At 50.0% G+C, this 22,155-nt stretch overlaps 4 protein-coding genes across 4 annotated transcripts; 2 read left to right on the top strand and 2 right to left on the bottom strand.

Moving 5' to 3' along the window:
- Positions 1-460: 460 nt before the first annotated feature.
- DSM5745_08169 (ABC transporter ATP-binding protein) lies at positions 461-4,543 on the top strand (the record flags this gene model as incomplete). The annotated part of the gene is made up of 2 exons (XM_026750185.1): positions 461-526; positions 611-4,543. 2 exons carry the CDS (start codon positions 461-463, stop codon positions 4,541-4,543), a joined length of 3,999 nt encoding a protein of 1,332 aa, XP_026601189.1.
- A 1,254-nt stretch (positions 4,544-5,797) lies between these two features.
- Positions 5,798-7,725, bottom strand: DSM5745_08168 (RNA-binding protein VTS1; the record flags this gene model as incomplete). Its single annotated transcript, XM_026750184.1, has 3 exons — positions 5,798-5,857; positions 5,906-7,176; positions 7,224-7,725. 3 exons carry the CDS (start codon positions 7,723-7,725, stop codon positions 5,798-5,800), a joined length of 1,833 nt encoding a protein of 610 aa, XP_026601188.1.
- A 1,101-nt stretch (positions 7,726-8,826) lies between these two features.
- On the top strand, positions 8,827-12,237 carry DSM5745_08167 (tetratricopeptide repeat protein; the record flags this gene model as incomplete). The annotated part of the gene is made up of 5 exons (XM_026750183.1): positions 8,827-9,152; positions 9,199-10,216; positions 10,267-10,993; positions 11,044-11,256; positions 11,306-12,237. 5 exons carry the CDS (start codon positions 8,827-8,829, stop codon positions 12,235-12,237), a joined length of 3,216 nt encoding a protein of 1,071 aa, XP_026601187.1.
- Positions 12,238-13,039: 802 nt separating this feature from the next.
- DSM5745_08166 (patatin-like phospholipase domain-containing protein) lies at positions 13,040-15,648 on the bottom strand (the record flags this gene model as incomplete). Its single annotated transcript, XM_026750182.1, has 3 exons — positions 13,040-13,837; positions 13,886-15,373; positions 15,439-15,648. The coding sequence occupies 3 exons, from the start codon at positions 15,646-15,648 to the stop codon at positions 13,040-13,042; spliced, it is 2,496 nt and encodes an 831-aa protein (XP_026601186.1).
- Between the last annotated feature and the right edge of the window lie 6,507 nt (positions 15,649-22,155).

The following is a 22,155-nucleotide window of genomic DNA, read 5'->3' as shown; positions in this document are numbered from 1 at the left end:
AGAGGCTTTTGCAAATAATCAAGCTGAAAAAGTACAGAACGTTTCTCGCACGGCTACGACGGCCCAAGGCGACTGTTGAAAGCTGAAAGCGAGTTGGAGAGACCCTGCACTGCCTGACCCACACTACATAAGCAGCCTGCAGCCCTGAACCCTACCTCAGAAATGTAACCATCCATCAAAGTTCAGCCGATGGCGCAAGCCCACTTGGCCATTTCCCCCTTGTAGGCGTGGGGGTTAGTTAAACTTACCGTACATCGATACAATCAGATAAGATCGCCAACGCCGACCTCGCTGCCCAGTTATTCAGCCAAGGCGCCAGCCAAGAGGACCAAGAGGCTAGGCGGCTTGGTCATGCAGTAGCAATCGTATTTAGCTCTGGCCTTGGCCTCTGGTCTGATCGTCTCTTTTTTCTTTCGTCTTGCTTTAGGTAGTGTGCTTGTCTCTGTCAATTCCCGTCGTGATGGGAGAGAAGAAGGATGGAGCTACGGCTACGGCTGGAGCTGAGGCTGAGGCTGAGAAGCCTGGTGTATGTTCTCTCTCCCTAACCCTAACTCCGTACATCGGTACTCTGTGAGTGTATGAGGGGGAGCTAATTGAATGATTTTTGTAGCTCCTCACCCGCTGCACAACATTCACCCGCCTCCTGCTCTACGGCAATCCCTCGCCAAAAGAAACTCTCGTCCTCTTGACCGGCCTCATCTCCGCCATCGCATCCGGAATCCCCTTCCCCATCATGGCCATCGTCTTCGGCCAGCTCGTCGACGACATGAACTCCTCAACCTGCAACGCAACCCCCACAAACGCCGATGCCTACCAAGCCGGCATCAACGACAAGGTCCTGCAGATCGTGTACATCGGGATCGCGTACTTCGTGCTCATTTACATATATGTCTTCTGCTGGAACATCTCAGGCGAGTGGCTTGCGCAGCGGATGCGCGAGAAGTACTTCCACAGTTTACTTCGGCAGGATGCCGCGTTCTTCGATACGCTTGCGCCGGGGGAGGCGAGTTCGCGGATTACAGGGGACATCAGTACGATTCAGCAGGGGACCAGCGAGAAGGTGGGGATTGTGCTGAACAGCATTGCGTTTTTTGTCACCAGCTATGTGGTTGCGTTTATCAAGGACGCCCGGCTGGCGGGCATGCTTGTCTCCCTGGCGCCGGCGTACCTGATCATGAGTCTTGCAGGCGGGTACTTTGTGCGCAAGTACTTTGGGCGCGCGCTCGAGTGCATGGCGGCTGCGTCTTCGGTGGCGCTGGAGGCGTTCAGCAATACGATGCTCGTGCATGCGTTTAGTGCGGGTGCAAGGCTTGAGGCTCGGTTCGTTGACCATCTTGGTCCTGCGCGTGTTGCTGGGATCCGCAAGTCCATTGCGACGGCGACACAGGCGGGTCTGTTGTACTTTATTGCGTTTTCGGCGAACGCGCTGGCGTTCTGGCAGGGTTCGACGAAGATTGCGGACGCCGTTGAAGCTGGTGGGGAAGGTGTGACGGTTGGAAATACGTACACGGTTATCCTGGTTCTTGTGGATGCTAGTTTGATACTGAGTCAAGTGGCGCCGTTCCTGCAGAGCTTTGATGCGGCGGCCGTGGCGTTCAAGAAGCTGGAGAAGGATATTGAGAGGCCGAGTCCGATTGATGGGACGGCCGAGATTGGCCTTGTGCCTGCCAGCCCAATTGCTGCGGATATTGAGTTCCGCAACGTTGGGTTCAGGTTTCCCTCGCGGCCGGACAAGCCTATCTTGCAAGATCTCTCGCTGCGTATTCCGGCAGGCAAGCAAACGGCGCTGGTCGGATTAAGTGGCAGCGGCAAATCGACTGTTGCGGGATTGATCACGCGGTTTTATGATGCTGAAGAAGGACAAGTCTTGATCGGGGGCCATGACGTGCGGGAGCTGAATGTGCGCTTCCTGCGGAGTGCTATCAGTCTCGTCCAGCAGGAGCCTTGTCTGCTTGATCGGTCGATCCTGGAGAATATTGCTCTCGGTTTGGTAAACTCGGCGGCGCATGGCCACTTGATGGATGTGCTGAAGAGCAGCGCGTTGGAAGACATTGCTTCTGCTGTTCGTGAGAAGGGAATGAGTCTTGATCATGCTATTGACTCACAACCCGGCAATAAAGAGCAGATCCGTGAGATTGTGTCTCTTGTTCAGACAGCAGCCGGACTCGCCGACGCTAGCAAATTTATCAACAAGCTTGACCACGGGTATGCGACAATGGTTGGGTCGAGCGGGAATCTCATCAGCGGTGGGCAGAAGCAACGTATCTCTATCGCTCGAGCTTTGGTCAAGAGCCCGCAGGTTCTTATTCTCGACGAAGCAACGGCGTCACTGGATTCCGCTACCGAAATGCGTGTGCAGCAGGCGTTGGAGACGGCTGCTGCTGGACGAACCCTGGTCACCATTGCGCATCGGCTCTCGACTATCCGGAACGCAGATAACATCATCGTGATGAGGCAAGGAAAGCTCATTGAGCAGGGCTCTCACACCGAGCTTCTTGCTGCGGATGGCGCGTATGCGGAGCTCGTGAGGTTGCAGAATCTCAATGTCAATGCTTCTCAGGAGAGTGCGGCTTCGTCTGCCAGGCCATCGTTGGACAGTACAACCCTCGAGAAAGAGAAGATCACCGAAGTGACCTCGGTGCAAGACGACGAAAACTCTGCGCCTGCTCCTTCTAAGGAGAAACCCACAGACCAGGAACCAGTCGCCGCTGAGAGGTCCGTCAGTTCGACCTCCAAAGCCGTTGCTTCGCTCTTCCGTCCGTACTCACTAGCCCTCCTCATCGCCGTCACCGGCGCCGTTGTCATCGGAGGCACATACTGCGCCTCAGCAATCATTTTCGGTAACGTTGTGGGCAAGCTGAGCTCGTGCGAGACCGCAGATACAATCCGACATGCAGGAGAGTTCTGGGGCCTGATGTTCTTCGTCCTAGCCCTAATCGAGTTCTTCGCCAACCTCATCAGCTGGTCCCTCTTTGGCTGGATTGCAGAGCAGCTGATCTACAAGGTCCGCGTACTCTCTCTACGCTCCATTCTCGAGCAGAAGCTTGAATGGCACGAAGCGCGCACTCCATCAGGTCTCCTCTCCCTCATTGTCAAGGATAGCAACGCACTCAACGGCCTCACCGGCTCCGTCATCTGTACCATCCTCAGCATCCTCGTCAACCTCTTCGCAGCTATAATCATGACGCACATCATTGCCTGGCGGATCGCACTCGTCTGCCTCTCCGTCGTTCCCCTTTTGTTGGGAGCAGGATACATGCGCGTCTCAACCCTGGCCAGCTTCGAAGAGCGACATAACGACGCATTCGCCCGCTCCTTAGGTATAACCGTTGAAGCCGTGACTTCTATCAAGACCGTGCACGCCCTCGCCATCGAGTCCGAGGTCCTCTCCACCTACCGCCGCAGCTTGCAGGGACCGATCCGCGAGATAACAGGGCAGTCGGCCTTCACCAACCTCTGGCTCGCCGTCGGCTACGGGCTCAGCAACTTCGTCTACGCGCTGGCGTACTGGTGGGGCGCGAAACAGATCATTGCGGGCCACTACACGCAGACCCAGTTCTTCATCGTCCAGCTTGCCTTGCTCGTCTCGTCGCAGCTCTGGGGGCAGATGTTTGCGCTGGCACCGGATGTGTCCCGCGCTGTGCAGGCCACTCGCCGGCTGTTGAATTTGCTTGATATGGGCTCGACAAGGAAGCTCTCTGATCCTGTGGCCACACCTGGCTCGGACTCAAAGGACCTCGAGGCTACCTCTCACCCATCCGAGAAGCCTCCTCTCCCAGGACCAGCAGGAAGCCAATCCGGCCTCAGCGTCTCCTTCAAACAAGTGGAATTCACATACCCCGCCCGCCCAGACACCCAAGTCCTGCACGGACTCGACCTCTCCATTGCAGCAGGCCAATTCGCGGCACTCGTAGGCCCCTCCGGCGCCGGTAAATCAACCATCATCTCCCTCATAGAGCGCCTCTACACACCCAGCGCCGGAACGATCGAGCTCGGTAGCCGCAACATCGCACACCTGGACTCGTCCTTCCGCGATGAAATCGCCTATGTCCCGCAACACTCTGTGCTCTTCGATGGGTCCATCAAATTCAACCTTGAATTGGGAGCGCGGCCAAACCAGCTTTTAACACAGGCGGATATCGAAGAAGCGTGCAAGCTAGCCAATATCCACGACGTTATCATGAGTCTGCCAGACGGGTACGAGACAGCTGTTGGCCCGAACGGTGATCGGCTGAGTGGTGGGCAGAAGCAGCGTCTAGCCATTGCGAGGGCGTTGCTCAGAAAACCGCGGCTGTTGCTGCTGGACGAGAGTACGAGTGCCCTTGATGCGGAGAGTGAGCGGTTGCTGCAGGATGGGCTGGAAAAGGCGGCAAGGGGCATCACGGTCATTGCGATTGCACATAGGCTGTATACGATTCGAAAGGCGGATATCATTTTCCTCATTGAGGAGGGAAAGGTTGTGGAGAGGGGATCGCATGTCGAGTTGATGGAGCGGAGTGAGAGTTATCGCGTGAATGCGTTGAATCAGGCTGTGGATGGTTAAGTCGGGTGGAACACATGACCACAGCGTGCCAGGATAAGCCTGGAAATCGAGATTGCATAGAATTCGCTTGATTAGCATGCAGATAGATATAATACAGTACCTCGTCTCTTTCATACCAGCCGATCACTCCATCGACATGGCCCTTGTTCAAAAGCATATCCAAGTATCTCCTTCGGAGCCATTAGATCGGTACCATCCACCGCATTACCCAAGTATCAAACCACAAGCATAGCCATCGCCGAGAAATCACCTCAGCACGCCTCCAACACCCGCCCACCCAAGCACAAACCCACTAAGCGCCTCGCCCAACACACCACCCCCAAACCACACATCCCTCCAAGCACCCTTCCTTACACCACTCCCCGCATCCTTAACAGTCCCATCACGCTGCACAACAAGACCTTCGATTTCGCCGCCCGCGCCGGGAAAGAATCCGCCTGCGCCTTTGCCCGCCGACCGGTAGAGTAAGGCCAGATGGAACAGGCCCGAAACCAGCACTGTGCCGAGGAAGTAGAAGATGAAGCCGGTTGCGGATTGTAAAGCGAGTATTCCGGCTGTGAGTCCGAGGAGGAAGGAGGTTAGGGAGTGCAGTTGGGTGAGGACCTAGAACTTCATGTTAGTTGGTTTGGTCGAAGTGGGTTCGTGTGGATTGGGGACAGACTCGGTTGTTGTGTTGGACGGATTCCGGGACGAGCGGATTGATGAGGAGAGAGAGTTCTTGGTTTGTTGGTGGCATTTTGGTGGATTTCTCTAATTCTGCAGGTGAAGTTGGTGTAGAGTGATGCGTTGACTGAGGTGGTAAGTTATCCCGACATTCTGCCAGGTGACTCCGCTTTCAGATCTCTTCAGAGCTACGGAGCTTGAAGTTGATTAATGAAAGTCAAGCTCCAGAGTCATGATGAATAAACCAATTGTACATATATTTGCCACTATTGACTCGACCATTACATGCTCGTCGTAATTAATTGGGAGCGCTTGAGACACAGCCGGGTCTCTCAATCGCCCCGTCGTCACATCACATCCATCGAACAGTACATACAACATACAATCAATCAGCTCTCAGGCTTCCACTGGCTGGCCAGCAGGTGTCCGGCCCGGACGCAGTTAGCGTTCTCCCCCAAGATCGTTCATAGGAAATAATCGGATCCTGCCACTCATGCCCAAAGCCAATCTAATCAAATTAATGCAGCAGAGAGAATGTAACGAAATGAAAGTAATTCAAATGTCCAACGCATATTATCAACCATGTGCATGTCATGCCGAAGCATTCTCGAGTTTTCCATCGGCCTTGGCTTCTCTGACCTGTTCAAAGACCTGAAAGGAGTCAGCTGCAGTTCATTATCATGTCATCGCAAAACTAACCTTGAGCATCTTGTTCCTGGCGCCGAGAGCATTAACACCGCGCTCTTCGAGCTGCTTGTCGCTGAGCTCAACCAGCTCGGTCCACTTCAGATCTTTCAAGTTATCCGTGTACTTGTGCAAGCGCAAGGATCGCAGCCAGCTGGGAATATCCTTGAGAAGGTTCGGGTCGGTAGGGTCCTCTGGCGGCTTCGAGCTGCCGCGACGGCCGCGAGGAGAACGGCCTCGAGCAACCTCGGAGTGGTCAGAAAGATAGCCTTCGTGACCTCCGAGACCAAACTGACCCATGCCAAGCGCGCCCAGGCCGTTGCCCATGAGCGGATTGTTGGGATCATATGCAGCCAAGAACCCGTTGTTTTGCGGAGAAGTGAATCCCATAGGTCCCAATGCACCACCTTGCATAGCAATGCCGGGTGAGGTGGGCCGGGACCGGTGACCTGCCATTGCGGCCTGTTGCTGCGCTTGCAAAGCGGCAAACTGCTGGGCATTCAGAAGCTGCCCAGCAACAGGGAGACCGGGGCTAGCCAGACCTCCCTGAGGGATATTGTGCGCAGCAAGACTGTTGGCGGCGTTCTTTGCTTGGCCGTCGTTCGACCGAGCGCGGCGGTACTTACGAGCATCGTCCAGTGCGATGCGGTTGTTCACGGTCGATAGCGCAGCCAGCTTCATCGCTGTGGCATTGGCCACCATATCAGAGCCCTGGTGAGGACCCCCAAGCTGCGAGCCAAAGGTTGCGGTCATCGGGGTGTTGGTCATGGAAGCCCAGCTGGCATTTCCAACATTGTAAGGAGACAGCAAGGGAGCCTCGATTTCGGGAGCGGGGATAGTCGCAGTCTGGGTTGTGGGGAGAGGAGAGCGCAGGCCGGACTGGCTGAACTGACCCATAGGCTGCTGGCCAGAGGACGACTTGGGCCGAGCAATCGGTGGCTGGGGCTCCGACGCGCCGCGTTGAGCCCAAGGTGACACTGGTGGCTGGCCCAGGTTGTCTGCACTGTTGTCAGGTGCGGAGATAGTGGGCGCAACAAACGAGGTCCGCTCGTTGAATACAGCACTGTTGCGGTTAGAAGGGGGCGCATTTCCCGTCTGCTGGGTGAATTCGGCCTTCTTCTTGGCAATAGCTGCGGCCGCATCGGGGAACATGGCATTGATGGTGGACGAGTCAAGACCAGAGTTGCGCTTGGCACCCGGGGAAGGAGGAGGGCGACCCAAGGAGTTTCGAGAGCTGTCAACATTGAGCTTCGACATGGCATCGTTCAGACGGTTGGACATGGCGTCTATAGGTCTGTTAGAACTGAAGGTAAGAATGGCAGGATAGACATACCCTTCTCGCCAAAGTTTGCAGGGGACAGCAGACCAGACATAGGGTGGCTTTTGGCCATTTGCTGCAGGACTTGAATGAAGAAACGGATCTGCACCTGAGTAGTCTGCTGCAGCAGAGCATACAGGGCAGCGGTCCGTTCCGCCTCACTCAACACACGGAACCACTGCTCGATGGCGCTGAGTTCGTCCTTGAAGTCCTGGTCAAGCGTCGCCGCCGCCATTTCTTCCAGAGTGGTTTCGTACTGATCAATGTCCGCCAGCCACTGCTGTGCCGCCCGATCCAATGGGTCCTCCGCATTGCTTGGTGTCTGCGCCTGCTGGTTGAAATATACCTCGGATGCAGGTCGGATGCTGCGGGATGAGAGAGGAGAAGGGAACCCCGACATGTCGGCGGATGCTCGGAGCTGGTGGGTAGCTAGATTGCGAGACGACGAAGGAGGCCGGAGAGAAGATTTGGAAGCTTCTGGGGTGCTATTGCGGTTGCCGATGATATGACTAGCCATGAAGACGATGGTTGCGGCTCAGGACAAGTCGCCGGACGATGAACGTTCGGTGGGGCTTTCGTTCGCGGGCTTCGGTGAATAATAGATACAGAAAAGATAGATATTACTGCAAAACACCTGCAGCACCTGCTGAGTTTGCGTAGGATTGTCGAAGCCGTGGGCGAAACGACTCTGGAGCCGGATTAGAGTGCGAGTACTAAGATTAAGAATGAAGGCGAAGCGATCTCGCTAAAAGGATGATCGCTAGCGTTGCTTTTGTCAGAACTTGAAGTTCGAGAAACCCAACCGCGAATATTAGACGATGTCGATTGAGGCACAGGCCAGTCCAGTGGCTGCACTACCTGACTCGGATTCTGGAGGAGAAATCGAATCGAAAGGGCATCAAAGGATTTGACTGAATGTAGACGGCGGAGCGGGACAAAGAGGACGGCCAAGAGAAAGCGAAAGGTAGAACCGTTCGTTCGCAGCAGTCACTTGCAACAGCGTGCGGTTCGACCGTGACCTCCCAATCCTGTTTTCTGGTTTTTGCCTCGGCTTTTTTGTGTCGTAACGAAAGGATGTCGGGAACCCTGCAACAGTGTGTCAAACACAGATTGACAGCGAGTCCTGAAGCATCAATCAAAATGGGGGAACGATGCGACGGAAAAGGGAGAGGTAGATGTGAGGGACGAAAAGGAGAGTAAGAAAAAGACGGAGAGAGGGCGACGAGTGCGAAGAGGGGTGACGAAGAGAAAGGGAAGCGAAGAGGATGAGTCTCGCCAGAATCGCCGGAGGAGCAGAAACAAGATTGAGCCTGAAGACTCGAGCCGACTAAATTTAACACTGTGAACAAGCCTTATGAAGCCGCTTAGTCACGCTATGAACGCGCTTGTCCGCTCCGGGAATTGTCGCTGGATGCCCGCTGAAGAACTTCAACATCCACAGTCGTCTTTCTTCTTTTCCTTCTTGGTTTCATTTCATCACTTTCTATCAAGGTGTCCTTGTTTTAGGACCTGCTTGGTGTGTCATCAGGCCATACCCTGAGATCTGGACCCCGAGTCTAGATTCGTCGCTCAGGCCCGTCGTCCAATGATGGTCGCCAGAGTATGATAACAAGCCAAAATGGACTACTTCGGCGAGGATGACCCCAACCACAGCCCCCATCCAGGGGAGACTGCCTATCCTGACATCGAGATTGCCTATCCTGACATTGATGAAACCGTACAATATCCGTGGCAAGGGACTCAGCAGCTCACGTCAGCTGAGGCCTCTGTCATAGACCCGCGTCTGTACAAAGGACTTTTCTCAGAGAATGCGTCCCAAGAGCCTGCGCAGTCAGCAGTAGAGGATGAGCTATCTGCGCCAGAAGTCGAAGAGGAACAAGTCTACGTTCAGGACGACTCCGCTGAAGACTCCACATTCGAAGCATCGTCCGACGAGGAATCATCGTTAGTACCGCAGCACCATGGTCTGAATGTAAGCTAACAGCTGCAGGGAGGACCTTTCAGATGATGGTGCTCAAGGCTCTGATGGAGAAGGGGGCTTTCGCAGGCGCCGTCGACGCACGGGTCCTTTTTCTGGTCGATATGGCGCCCGCGGTGGTAAGGGAATCAAGAGAGGTCCCCGTAAACCGGTAGAGCCCAGCCCGGAGTTCAAGATGCTGCACTCGGAGGCAACATCTGCTTTTATTGATGGAGACTATGACCGCGCCATCGACCTTGTTAGGCGTGCTATTCAGGTTAACCCTGAGATGTTTGCCGCTCACTCCTTGCTCTCGGAGATTTTCCTCGCTCAGGGCGAGAAAGAAAAGGCCGTGACCGCATTGTTCAGTGGTGCCCACACCCGTCCAAGAGATCCAACGGTTTGGTTGAAGGTTGCGAGAATGATAATGGAACAGGCAGGTGATGACAGAGAGGATGCACTGAACGACATTCTCTACTGCTACAGTCGTGTGCTGAACATCGACCCACAAAACCACAACACCCGCTTCCAGAGGGCTGCTCTTTATCGAGGTCTGGGACAGAACGGTCGAGCAGTGACTGAATATGAGAGGATTCTTTCAGACCTTCCTCACGACGTAAGAGCACTTCGGCTTCTTACAGATACCTACTCTGAACAGAATGAATATCAAAAAGCGCTTGATTATTGGTCAGAAAGTATACAGCACTATACGATGCAGGAACCCGATGAAACTCCAGAGTTCACGTGGTCTGACGCCAACATCTATATTGAGCTGTATACCTACTTGGGACGACATGCAGAAGGGCTCAAGGCTGCAAAAGCGGTCTCCCGCTGGCTTTTGGGGCGCAAAGACGACACCATGTGGAACGATTTTGACGAGGATGATCGCGAATGGGATCACGCTGACTTTCCTCGAAGGATCAAAGCAGCTGGGTATGTTCCAAAGAAGTGGCCGCTGGCTACGTATGGCCCAGGTCTACCACTTGAATTTCGCATAAAATTCGGTCTTTTCCGCTTGAAACTACCAGACCGACACGTCGATGAAGCTCTTGTAAGTCCTAGCCAAAACTGGTATACTGCTTCTCTCCTAACCCCATTCAGCATCACTTCAAATGGTTGAAACCGGAAGATACTTCAGAGACCTCATTAGTTCACGATTACGGTGACCTCTTTCGCGAAGCAGCCGATGCGCTGAAGGAGGCCGAGTTGTTCGAGGACGCCCTCCGGTTCTATAAGCCCATTCAACAAACCGAATACGCGGATGTCAATTTCTTCATGGCCTTGGGAGATTGTTACAGATTTCTCCTCGAACTTGAAGACGCAGAGAATTGCTATCTAACCGTTTCAGAGCATGACTCGAGTCATATGGAATCTCGAGTGCGACTTGCCAAGCTGTACGATGGCATCGGAATGAGGGAACAGGCGCTCAAATATGTCAACGAGGCCGTTCTCTTGGGAAGGCAGGAAACGAGAAGTAATCGCCGACGAAAGGATACTCGGCTTGAGGAGCTCGCAAGGGAGTTCAGGGCGGTGGACCTTGCAGATGAGTCTGAAGAACAGCCTCCCGGTGACATGGCCAGAACCGAGAACGTTCAGTTTCTGTATACAAAACTGATGCAGTTGGAGGCGAAACTTCAGGCGAGGGATGCTGATGCCACTGAAGACTGGCTTGATATCGCCGATGCTCTACTGCGTGAGTTCCGTTCCAATAGGATCTTCTATCCGATGCAGCGCAACATGGTCTTCCTTGGATATAATAGCAAGGGGGACAGTAATTCCCTCATGGATGAATTGCAAGAGATGGCGAATCGACTTCAAGAGGCATTGGGTACGATACGTCCAAGTCTCCATTTCTAGAGTTTAGCTAACGGCACATAGCACCCAACGAAGAACCTTCGCAGTCTAAAATCCCCAAAGACTACCATGGCATCAGCTTCGACGCATGGCTGGACCTCTTTCTACAATACGCCCTGACGGTTGCAGGTCAGAATGAGCCAGCCGAGACGTATGACACTCTCGGAGCTGCTGCTGACGCCAGTGTCTGGTATCATTCAAAGACCAGCACGCGGCTGATCCACGTTTGTTGGTTCAGTGAGTACTCTACCCACATTCTCCCGACAGTAACTGATTTGCTCGATAGCCTGTGCACTCCGACTTCAGGACGAGGAAACCCTCACCAACGAAGCACGTTGGTTCATCAAGGAGTACCAGTTCGTCACAGACACCTATCGTCTATTCTCCATGCTCAGCTGCCTCGTCGGCGATCCTCGCCGCTCCCTCTTCCACTCATCTCCCATGATGAAATTCATGCTGCGCCAGATAAAAGCCATCGACTTTACTCTCCCCGACCACATCGCCGGCACTCGCCATACTAAGGCCATTCGAGAGTCAATCTTTAAAGAACGAGCAGCACTTTCAACAAAAGACGATCAGGGAAACCCCATCCCGGCGGAGGAATTGGACGTAGCCCTGCTCGTCCTCTACGGCCACATCCTCTACTCCGGAAACAGCTTCTATCCAGCCCTCAACTACTTCTTCCGCGCGTACGCACTTGACGACAAAAACCCGGCTGTTCTGCTTTCAATAGGCCTGTGCTACATCCACCATTCCATGAAGCGCCAGTCCGAGAACCGCCACTTCCATGTCATGCAAGGCCTCTCTTTCATGAACGAGTACAAACGTCTCCGCGAACGCAAGGGTACACCCCTCATCCAAAGGCAGGAGATGGAGTTCAACTTCGCCCGCGTCTGGCATACGCTCGGTCTCGCACATCTTGCAGTCGAAGGATACCTACGTGCTCTTGATCTTGGCAAGGAAATACAAGCGCAAGCCCAATCCAGCCATCAGTCGCACACTGCAAATGGAGCGCAATCAAGCGACAACGACAACGACGTCCCAATGCCCGACGTGGATGCTGCTATCGATCCGGCTACCCTCGGCACAAAGGCGACACCGCAACCTGTCGTAGAGAACTTCTCGCGCGAAGCTGCAGTTGCCCTGCAGAACCTGTACGCTCTCAATGGCGACTTCCAGTCCGCTCAGGCTGTCACGGAGGCTTGGCTTGTGATCTGAGCTTGCGTAACTATCCAAGTTACATCGCAACATTGGATGCGACAAGATACGATAGTACGGAGTACCCACCACCCTCAGGCCCCTACGGAGTACTGCACCTCGTACCTTCTTTCCATCCAATCAGAACATAGGGCGCTCAGATACTCTTCTTACAAGGGTCTTACCTGCTCGGAAGCACGACGGTGTGTTCGGGGTACAAAGGCAGCCGCTGGGTAGAGCTGCAGAAACACTTGCCACCCCCTCAGAAATGGTATCAGCAAAGCAATCAACCAACATTGACCAATCACTTGCCGGCCAACCAAAGAACCCGGCCCCAGTCCACGAAAACCCAAGCGCAGTCAATGAAGCATTGATATCAGGTGTGGCGTGCCCTGCCTGCTTAGTGCATGCAGCATGACGTGGGAGGTAGCGGGGATCAGCATCTTAAAGTACCTCAGGGTTTGGGGTCATGGCGCCACGTCGGTGGGGTCCGGAGGAGCTTAGGCTAAGTAGGTTTGCTGGTTATACTTTAGTGGTTGACAAGATGGTTGAATGATAAAGTATGATGGTGATGAGGTAGTGGATTCTATTTTGAGATGAATTCCAAGAAGCGATAGTACTAGTTAATACCATACGTATGCGATTAACTCATTGAACGTAAAATAAGAGACCTCAATCTGATGTCTGGAATTCAATCTCGATGCTGCCGCTAAAACAACAGGAAAGAAAATGTGTATCTATATACATTGGATTAAACCGGATCAGCCAAGCTCAAAACAACACAACCTGTCTGTCTAAAGTCAGGCATACAATCCGCTGGCGTCTAGATATCACCCCCTTCTCTATAGAGCTCCGGATCATCAAAAAAAACAGCCGACTGCCTCCTCATCTCCTCAAGGTTGAACAGGCTCGAGAAACTCCCACGTCGCTCACCAGTTCCAGCGCCAGCTTGAGCCCTGTCTCCACCCGTAGCATCACCACGTCGTCTGGGTATATAATTCTCATCTACAGAGCTATTCTCAACAGAAGCAATAGCATCGTCCGAGAAATCAGAGAACCCCTTGCCGTAGTCGTAGCTATACCCGGAGCTCCGCTCGGGCAGGTTTCTGTTAAGGCGGTCTTCTCTCGGATCATCTTTCTCATCGCCAGCTCCGTCTTCAAGCGGGAAGGGCCGTTTAGGGGCCGTAGCGCTAGCGCCTGTGCCGTCGCCTGAGAAATTATGGAGACCCTCCAGGATAGCGTATTCAATCTTGAGTCTGTTCTTGATAAACTGGATCTTGGGGAAGGTGCTTTGCTGGCCCGTGCGGAGCATGCGGGCAAGACGTTCAGGGTTGGGGTCGGAGAGGATATGGTAGAAGTCTGACGGAACAGTTTTCGGCCAGATGGTGACCGTGCCGCTGAACTTCTGCAGCCAAATCTCGCTCCAGTCTTGACCCATTGGTCGGGGAAGGAGTTCGAGGTGGCGGAGGACCTTGAGCCACTTGTTCAGGTCGAGTTTGATGTATTGTTCTATCGCGGATCCAAGGAAGCCGCCGCGCCAGCCGCGGCCTTTGCGGTGCGTTACTGGGCGGCCGACGGTTCCGCGAGAGCTGAAGAAGAAGAGGTTGATGTGAGGGTTTACCTGGATAGATGTCAGCAAGGTTTTCAATGTTATTGGGAGGGCATTTACCTGTGAGACGATGGTGAAGTTGACGTTAAAGTGCAGATTCAATGCTTTGATCGGAATGTCTGTTCGCAAGCTTCCATCCTTCCATTTGTGGCCGAACGAGTACGGGGCGAGAGTGCCATCGCGTTTCTTCGTCATTAGCACCACAGGATTCAGGATTCCAGGGACTGCCGCAGACGCAAGCACCGCGCTCCAGATGACGCAATTGGGCGATGTAAGGTAGTTAGCCAAGATCGTCGGCGAATGGGGGTCAGATGGCACGCATGACACATTTAATATACGCCCAGTGCGCTCGTAGGCCTCTCGAAATGTTGTGGAACCCCTACAGAACCAGCTACACTGGCGAGCCCAGTCCATCGTATCAAAGCGAGCGCCTGTACGCCACCATCGTCTCCCCCATGTCGTAAAGTTCTCAGAGCACGCTTTGATCTTATGCGCCAGAGCGGGAACCAGCAGCTGCTTGAGTTCTTCGTCTGTCCTGGTACCGACGAGTGCCGCAACAAGCGCTCCTCCTGACGTGCCGGTGATGATACTTGGGAGCACCTCGTTGTCAAGGAGCGCTCGGACAACACCAAAATGGTAGTAGGCGAACGTCGCCCCTCCAGACAAGCACAGTGCGGTTCGGCCGAAATTGGTATCTAGGTGCTTGAAATGGTTGAATTTGTCCTCATTCTTCGCCTGCCGAGACTCTGCGATAACCTTGATACACGCATGCACTTCATCAATGTACTCCTGAACGAGATCTTTGGTCCCAGAGTATGCTTCACTGTAAAGTCGAGGGTTCTCGACTCCAGCAAAGTTGGCCTTGACGCAAGCTTCGAGCAGGTTGCACAGCTCCTCAACCACCGCCGCGGAGCCAGAATCGCCACTCTGCATCTCCTTCTCAACTTGCGTTCGGACCGTCCTGAGCTGCCGACTCAGCTTCCGTATCGTCAAGTGATCATAGTACGCATATTCATCAATCTTCTTCCATCGCTGATTCCCTAGGTACTCATCCAACGTCTGCGCCGCATGCAGCCAATCCCCATAATTCTCATGCTTGTACAGCTCCCTGCGCAGACTCTCCCTCTTCCCCCTCCACGTCACCCACTGCTCATAGAGAAAGATGTAAATCCTGGTCAGCGCATACCCCACGCCGAGAAACGTAATCCACCCGAGCACAATAAGCAGGAACGGCCACTTCAGAACGGTGTAGAGCACGCCCTCCCTCGTCTCGTCTTTCGTCCGGCGCGGTGTAGTCGCAGCCCGTTTCCGCCGCCCGCGTCCCCTTCGCACGACCCGCTGGTACACGGGGCGCCAGTCGTTCAGGGCAATGAGCGGGTCTGCGTCCTGGTCGGTGAGGGCCTTTTCGAATGCGCGCAGGTCATCCGGGTTGAGGAATTCGGTGTCGTGGTCCGGGATTGCGCTTGGGCTGTATATGTCGGTAGGTTTTTCGCCGGCTGTTGCAGACTTCTCCATCATCGGCTTGTGTTGTGTGTATTCATGTTGCGGCTAGGTTGAGCTTAGGTAGTCGCAAGGTGTCGGGAGAGAACAATGGACTGACGCTGACGACATACGTCACGGTCATTGCCCGCCTGGATTTCCGTTGGGACGGCCCACATGCCCAAACTAGGCTTAGCGCTGTCCCTCGGAATAACGTCGTTGCGGGGCTGCTTTTCTGCTGTCACGTGCCCCATACCAGGATCATCGAAGCCACCGGAAGACGAAGAAAAGTCGCTAACATCGAGGACCGAGGAGTTCATCATGGTCCCGATGATCTTCTTCATCCTGATAAGTCATCGCAAGCGGGTCCTCTGTCCCCACCGCAGTTGAACCAAGTGATCAGCAGTTTGTCCCGTGTAGTTACGATCGTGCTACCAATCAGCTCACTTCCTATGCGCATTTACATTCCCTTTCCCGAAGTACGAGTCAGTATCCAGAACATGCCACAGCGGAATCTGATGATGGAGGGGTAAATCATCAACACCGCCAAGTTCTCGCTGCTTCTGCGCCTGCAAGTGCGAATTGTCAAAATCTCCGAACTCCGTACCCTACGTCTGGCCCCGAGTACAGTACATATCGATACATACAAACACTACCTAGACATGGCTAGCGCCTATAGACTGGGATGGAAAACACCACCGAGACAGACGATCGGTATTCGGTTCCAAAATCCAACTTCTATGCGTCTGGGCGGACCAACCACAGCAAGGCGCTCTGTTTCAATCGGCTCCGAGCGACATGAATGAACTTAAGCGTCATGCAGGGCACTCCTTTAGGTAACACCCTCTAGGGGCTGCAGATGCCGGGCGTAACTGTACGTCTATACAGCGGGGTTGTTAAGATTCAAGGTTGGGTGGCGGGTAAATGGTTGTTTGAAGGATAATCTGTCCACTGTCCCAGGAAGTAAGGCGGCTACCGCGCAAAACGAAAAAGGGACGTTGGTTTAGGAATGGGATTAGCTTTGGTTACATCCCTGACCTCGGGGTCGTTGTTTACTATGTCGTTGTAGACATGTTCGGTTGAAGTGTACAAATATATAATTGTTCGCAAATCGATAAGCGGTAAACTCCGGAGTGAGCAGCACAGGACACGCGAAAAAGCAACGCCATCTTTGAGGCCCCCTTTCTTTTTCAAACTCGCCAGATGGCATCATGGTTGAAGTTGTTGTCGTGGCCTAGTGCTGTTAGCGCTCCTTCAACTGGCCAGGGTCGCAGAGGCGGGATACAACTACTCGTCACTTTGCTAAGCCCGACCGCCTTGGTGGCGGTCGGTCAGCTCCACCCTAATAAATATACCACCTTAATAATAATTGTAAATTTTAATCGCGTTAAGCAACTTTAAATATTTATAATTTTATTATTTTTTAAAATATTAACCCCTATTATAAATAAATTAATAATTTAAAAGGCGCTTTTTAAATATACTTAAAAAAAACATGTTAATCCTATTATTATAATAGTAAAAGTCACGAAAAATTAAAATATTAATTATTAATACCTATAATAATATATAAATAATATAGGACTAGCCTTAAAGCACCACAGGCTTAAAAGCTTACTTAATAATATATAAAAAGTTATTTTCCTGGAGTTTATAAAAAAATAAGATAATATAAGTACTTTAATAACTTTTAGCATGGTTAAAGGTATTATAAAAAAATTTTTTTAACATAGCTATACTAAAGCTAGTTTAAATAGCTTACTACCCCCTAAAATTAGGCCTAACTAGGCATATCACTTTATAAAGTTAAAAAAAAAGTTTTTTAAGTTAAAAAAAAAGGTAAAAAAAAAGGCGTGTAAAAAAAATAAAAACCCTAGGGTTATTTTTTACTAATTTAATAAAATATATTAAATTATTAAAGCGCATGGTATATAAAACAAAAATATTTATAATATAAATAAAACTAGTTTTCTTATAAGCTAGAAAAGGCGTTTAAAAACTATTTATATATATTATTTTAATTATATTTTTTTTATAAACTTTAAATTAAAGCGCCAGCTTGTTACCTTAATAAAATATATTTTTATAAAAGGCTATATTTTATTACTACTTATAATTATACCAAGAAAGGTTTTCTTACTTAAATAAATTATTAAAATAAATTTACTTAATAACTAGCTTATAAATTAAACTGTTTTAGGCTATATAAATAAAAAGTATACTTATAAATAATTTAAGTATTTTACTAAAATTATAAAGGCATGGTAACTGTTATGTCGTTCCTCCTCCTCTTAGCATGTATCTACGGTTCTTCCTTTGCTTACATCAGCACTTAGTCATCAGCATGTAGCTACATCGCTCCCGAGATAGTTACTTAGGAGAATCAACTTACTATCTCGTCATATTGCCTTCCTCTGGCTTGACAGTAACAAGGTATATAACACCTCCTAATTTTTAATTATTATAAAAGTTATATTTTTTATAAGATAACTTTACTTATAGCAAAAAAAAATTATACTACTTTTTTTATTATTATATTTAATATACCTTTTTTAACCGCTTAATTTAATACTATTTTAGTAACTAAAAAAGGTCCATGTAAATTATATTAATAAGCACTTTTATATTAAGGGTTAATATTATAATAAAGTACACTTTTTTAATAATATTAAAATAATTAAAAAAGTAGCTTATACCAAGCGGGTTATTATATAAGGTTAAATAAAAACTAGCCTTTTTTTACTAAATTTTAATTATATTTTAAAAAGAATTAGAGCACTGGACTATTTAAAAAGGTTTTTTTTAATACTTAATACTAAAGGTAAGCAGATTATTAAAAATATTACTAATATTAAGCCTTTAAAAACTTTTAAATTAACTACTAAAACCCCTTTAAAAGGCGTAACTTTTATAATACTAAGAATTATCCGCTTAACACGCCGTGATATTAAATTAATTAAAAAATAGTATACTAAATTTTTTTATTTTTTAATAATTTAGCGCCTTATTCACGGGGTTTTATATTAATTTAAAAACCTTACTTTAATAAAAAAGTAACTAAATAAATAACTAGTAAAAAAGTAAAAGCCTTGTAATTAAAAACACTTAAAAAAGTAATTTAAAAAAATAACTAATTACCTTATAATTAAAAATACAAAGAATTATGTTAATAAAAAGGCAAAAAAGTATATTAATAAGCTATTTAGTAAGCGGGCTGCAAAAAAAAATAAAATTAGTAAAAAATATACTTTAAATAATAAAAAAAAAGGCTAATAATATACTAAATAAAGCACTATTTATTAAAAATTAAAATAAGCCTATTAAGAACTTTATATAGCTTTATTTTATTAAAATATTATTATTTAAAGGTTTTACTAGCATAGTGGTAAATATTAAGGTAATATACTTAATACGCGTTAGTTCGCGTAGTTTTTAGATTATTAATTTAATATTAGTATGGTTAATTCGCGTATAACTAAAAATTAGCCTTATTTATTTTATTTTATAATATTTACTATTTTAGCTAAGAAAATAAGTTTTAAATAGCTTTATGTTAATAATTTTTTTATTAAGGTGGTGTATTTATTAGGGTGGAGCTGACCGACCGCCACCAAGGCGGTCGGGCTCAGCGAAGTGACGAGTACTCCGTATTGCAGAGGCGAGCCAGGATTATCCTCTGCGCTAGCTGCAAATCATCTGCCCTTTGATTCTATTAGTCGGTTGCCTTTACCTCATCCAATCACCACAGGGCTGGAACCGTTGGTCTCAGCGTCTCGCATGAGAGACGGTCAATCAAACTCTTGTCGAAGGAAGAGATAGCGATGGCCCGAAGCCTCGACAGGGATACCCCGCAATCCTATGTTTGACATTTGAGCGAAAAAGCGATTGCGCGATCCAAAGCGAGTATCAGACTACCAGTGTTGTTCAGCTCAGCCTCTCAGATGTTCAGATGCTCAGGTCACACAGACGATAAGGTCCGCCACAAACTATGGTCATCCGAAGCTTGGGATTGAAACTCGGACTGGCGCACAGACGCTGACGCGAACGTCTTCAAGGATTATCAATCTACGAAGTACTATTCTACTTTATCCGGTTCATAGTATACCGATCTCGACCGTGTCGCAGATCGTGGGTTTCTTGCGGACAGCGTATCCACGGACAGCACCCTAAGGTCCCTGCGTATGGACCACTTTTAGCGTTTATACTAAGTCGTAGTGCGCTACTGTAAATAGTAGTATGGCCGGCCGAAAGCAGGAAGGAGATGGAGATGGGTCCACGGAGATCTTTCGGTTACAAGTAATAACAGTCGGCTTCAGGGCCGTTCCCTGAAAGTTTGGTGATTATGAATGGTTGTCTATCTGTAGGCTTTCCTCTCCTAGTGTTGATATTGGAAGCGCGGCCATTTGGATTGAATATCGATTGCAAATGTTTCGAGAATTGAAAAGCCGTGTAATGATAGAAAGAGTAATAAGAGCCTTGGTTCAGCACCAGGTGCAGGGATCGGATGGTTACCATTCACCACAATCAAGTCGTCCTGTTACCAGATGCGTAAACATGAGAGTTAGCAAGCGTTGGCCATCGATATGGACTCTCGCGACCGACAATGAGGCGACTGGGGTCGGTTCAGCGAGCGAATCTCGCTTCAAAGTGGGAGCGGTAAAGACTTTGAAAGACGTAGACCTCGAGTCTTGCATATCTGTACTCCCCGCAATTGACAGGGATGGATTCTTCTTCCTTCCTGTTCTTGCACGGACCAGGTCCATCGGTTCGCCTCACGATATCAGATGGGAGGTCGGCGAGAGCGGGGTCATTGACATAAAATGTGCCTGTAGAATTCTTGTGGCAACCCCTCCACAGGAGGGACTCACGTCGCCATGGAGTAGAATGTCGGACATTATCAATAATAGCTGGCCGGCCGTTATCCCTTGACAGCGGGGAAGTAAGGAGTAGATTATCTCAAGGCATCTTGATAGTCGACCTTGTTATGAGGGCTTCTCGGCTATCGCGTCCATTCCAGCATACTGAAATTGTATTGATGCCTCTCATGTCTTCGATCCGTCTCATGCCGGTAAAGTTCGCTGTCACGTTCGTCGAAGGAGCAGCATCCAAGCCAACACGAGGCTGCCATCATTCAACCGAAGTATGGGCCAATCCGGTCGTTCCGACGAGGCACTGATGACCATCAGGACAATAAACTATATGGAAATGAGAAAGGATGGGTTTGGACCATGGAACCAACGGTCGAATGAATGAGGGTATCAGGGAGATCGGTTTGAGGAGGAGGGGTGAGAAAGCTAAAAGGAATGTGGTGTGACGGCACGGGAGAGGAAGCGGTGTGACTGCAAATATAGTATCGCGCCCCCGGTTACGGAGCATTTGCTGCAATGAACATCCTAGATAGGTCAGTTATGCAGGTGCTGACCGGGCAAATCTTGCCTTTAAGGGCCCCGCGATGGTCATCCGCTGCCATGACTCGATTATCTATCTTTATCAAGGATTCAAGGCTGAAGGCGCCCCAAGAACGACTAATGCTCCACACTTGAGCCTCCCTATATTGCCTTTCTCGGCAATGATGGTCTTGTAGGGACGGAAATCAAAAACATCGGCGTCATCGGTACGGAGTATGTAGGTTCTCAGAAAGCGACCCTGGCGCTCGAGGTGAGACCGCCAGAAGCGCCGGACCGGTATAGAGTAAACAAGCACTCTGCTCTTGGCACCGATCGCGCGCCGCGGAGTCTTCTTTCCGACGAAGGTGATGCGCCGACTTCATGTATGGACTTTGTGAAGCGCATCGGTTGCGAGTCTTGCGACAGCCTGTTGGTGCGTCTCATCGTTGATCCTGGATCTGTTATTTCTTTTACGCAGCAAATCCTTCGACGGGAGCCGCTCGAGGAAAAGCGCGATGCAGGAAGATGCAGGTGTCGAAGGCAGCGCTATGATTCGCCCGATGCGCATCAGGTCGAGGCGCCCGGGGTCAGTCAGAGTGAGGCTAAGCCGCTGCTGGATACGCTTCCCGACTATCAGCTGCACGTTGGATAACAAGACCCCACCATCCAATCAGCCCGTGCTCTTCCCATGACCGGGCCGACTGACGCCTATCTCAGTGGCTGTGACTGGGAACTAATTTCGCTTGTGGACGGGAGTCAATCGTGCACTGTAACAATAATGGATATGACCGACTCCAGTGATGATGATGGTTCTCCATTATTATTCTGGCAATCGAGGTCATGATCGGGATACCCGTTCTCAAGCGTCCCGAAGTCATCGCTCCACTCTGGTCCAGGTGACAAGAAACGACGATACAATCAGGAATTGGGAGTTTCTCCAGGGGTGACATGTGTGCCCTGAAACCCCAAATATTTGAGACTGTTCGACCAAGGTTAAGAAAGGGGTGTTCGATATCCGCCATCCAAGGTATCAAGTATGAATGTGACATAAGAATCTTCGCCAGTGTAGCACTGTAGACTCTAAGAGCGTAGAGGAACCCCGCTAAGCGGACACGGACTGCTTTTGATAGGGATAAGGGACGGCAGAGGAGTGACTCTTGTTGACAAACCAAAAATCTCATCAGCTCCGCTCTTGTTCCGGTCCACCAGGTAACGGGATGGATGAAGTAGAGATCAATTGTTCATCGCGATTCCAAGGAAATCATGGAGATGGTAATATTAATGCTGTCGCAATGGGGCGACTCCTCGCAGCAGACAGATGCTCGAGCATGGATTGTATGTATGCCGGGGGCCCACCGTACCGTACGATACTGCGATAACAAATTCGAAGACCCATGGAAATTCTCATAATAATTATGGGACCTTCTCTTGACCAGATCTGACATGATAAATAATTTAAGCTGA

The sequence above is a fragment of the Aspergillus mulundensis genome, assembly GCF_003369625.1.
Source record: "Aspergillus mulundensis strain DSM 5745 chromosome Unknown scaffold_9, whole genome shotgun sequence".
Lineage (NCBI taxonomy): Eukaryota > Fungi > Ascomycota > Eurotiomycetes > Eurotiales > Aspergillaceae > Aspergillus > Aspergillus mulundensis.
The sequence above is the reverse complement of the archived record's forward strand: the minus strand, read 5'-3'. Positions and strand labels throughout refer to the sequence as shown.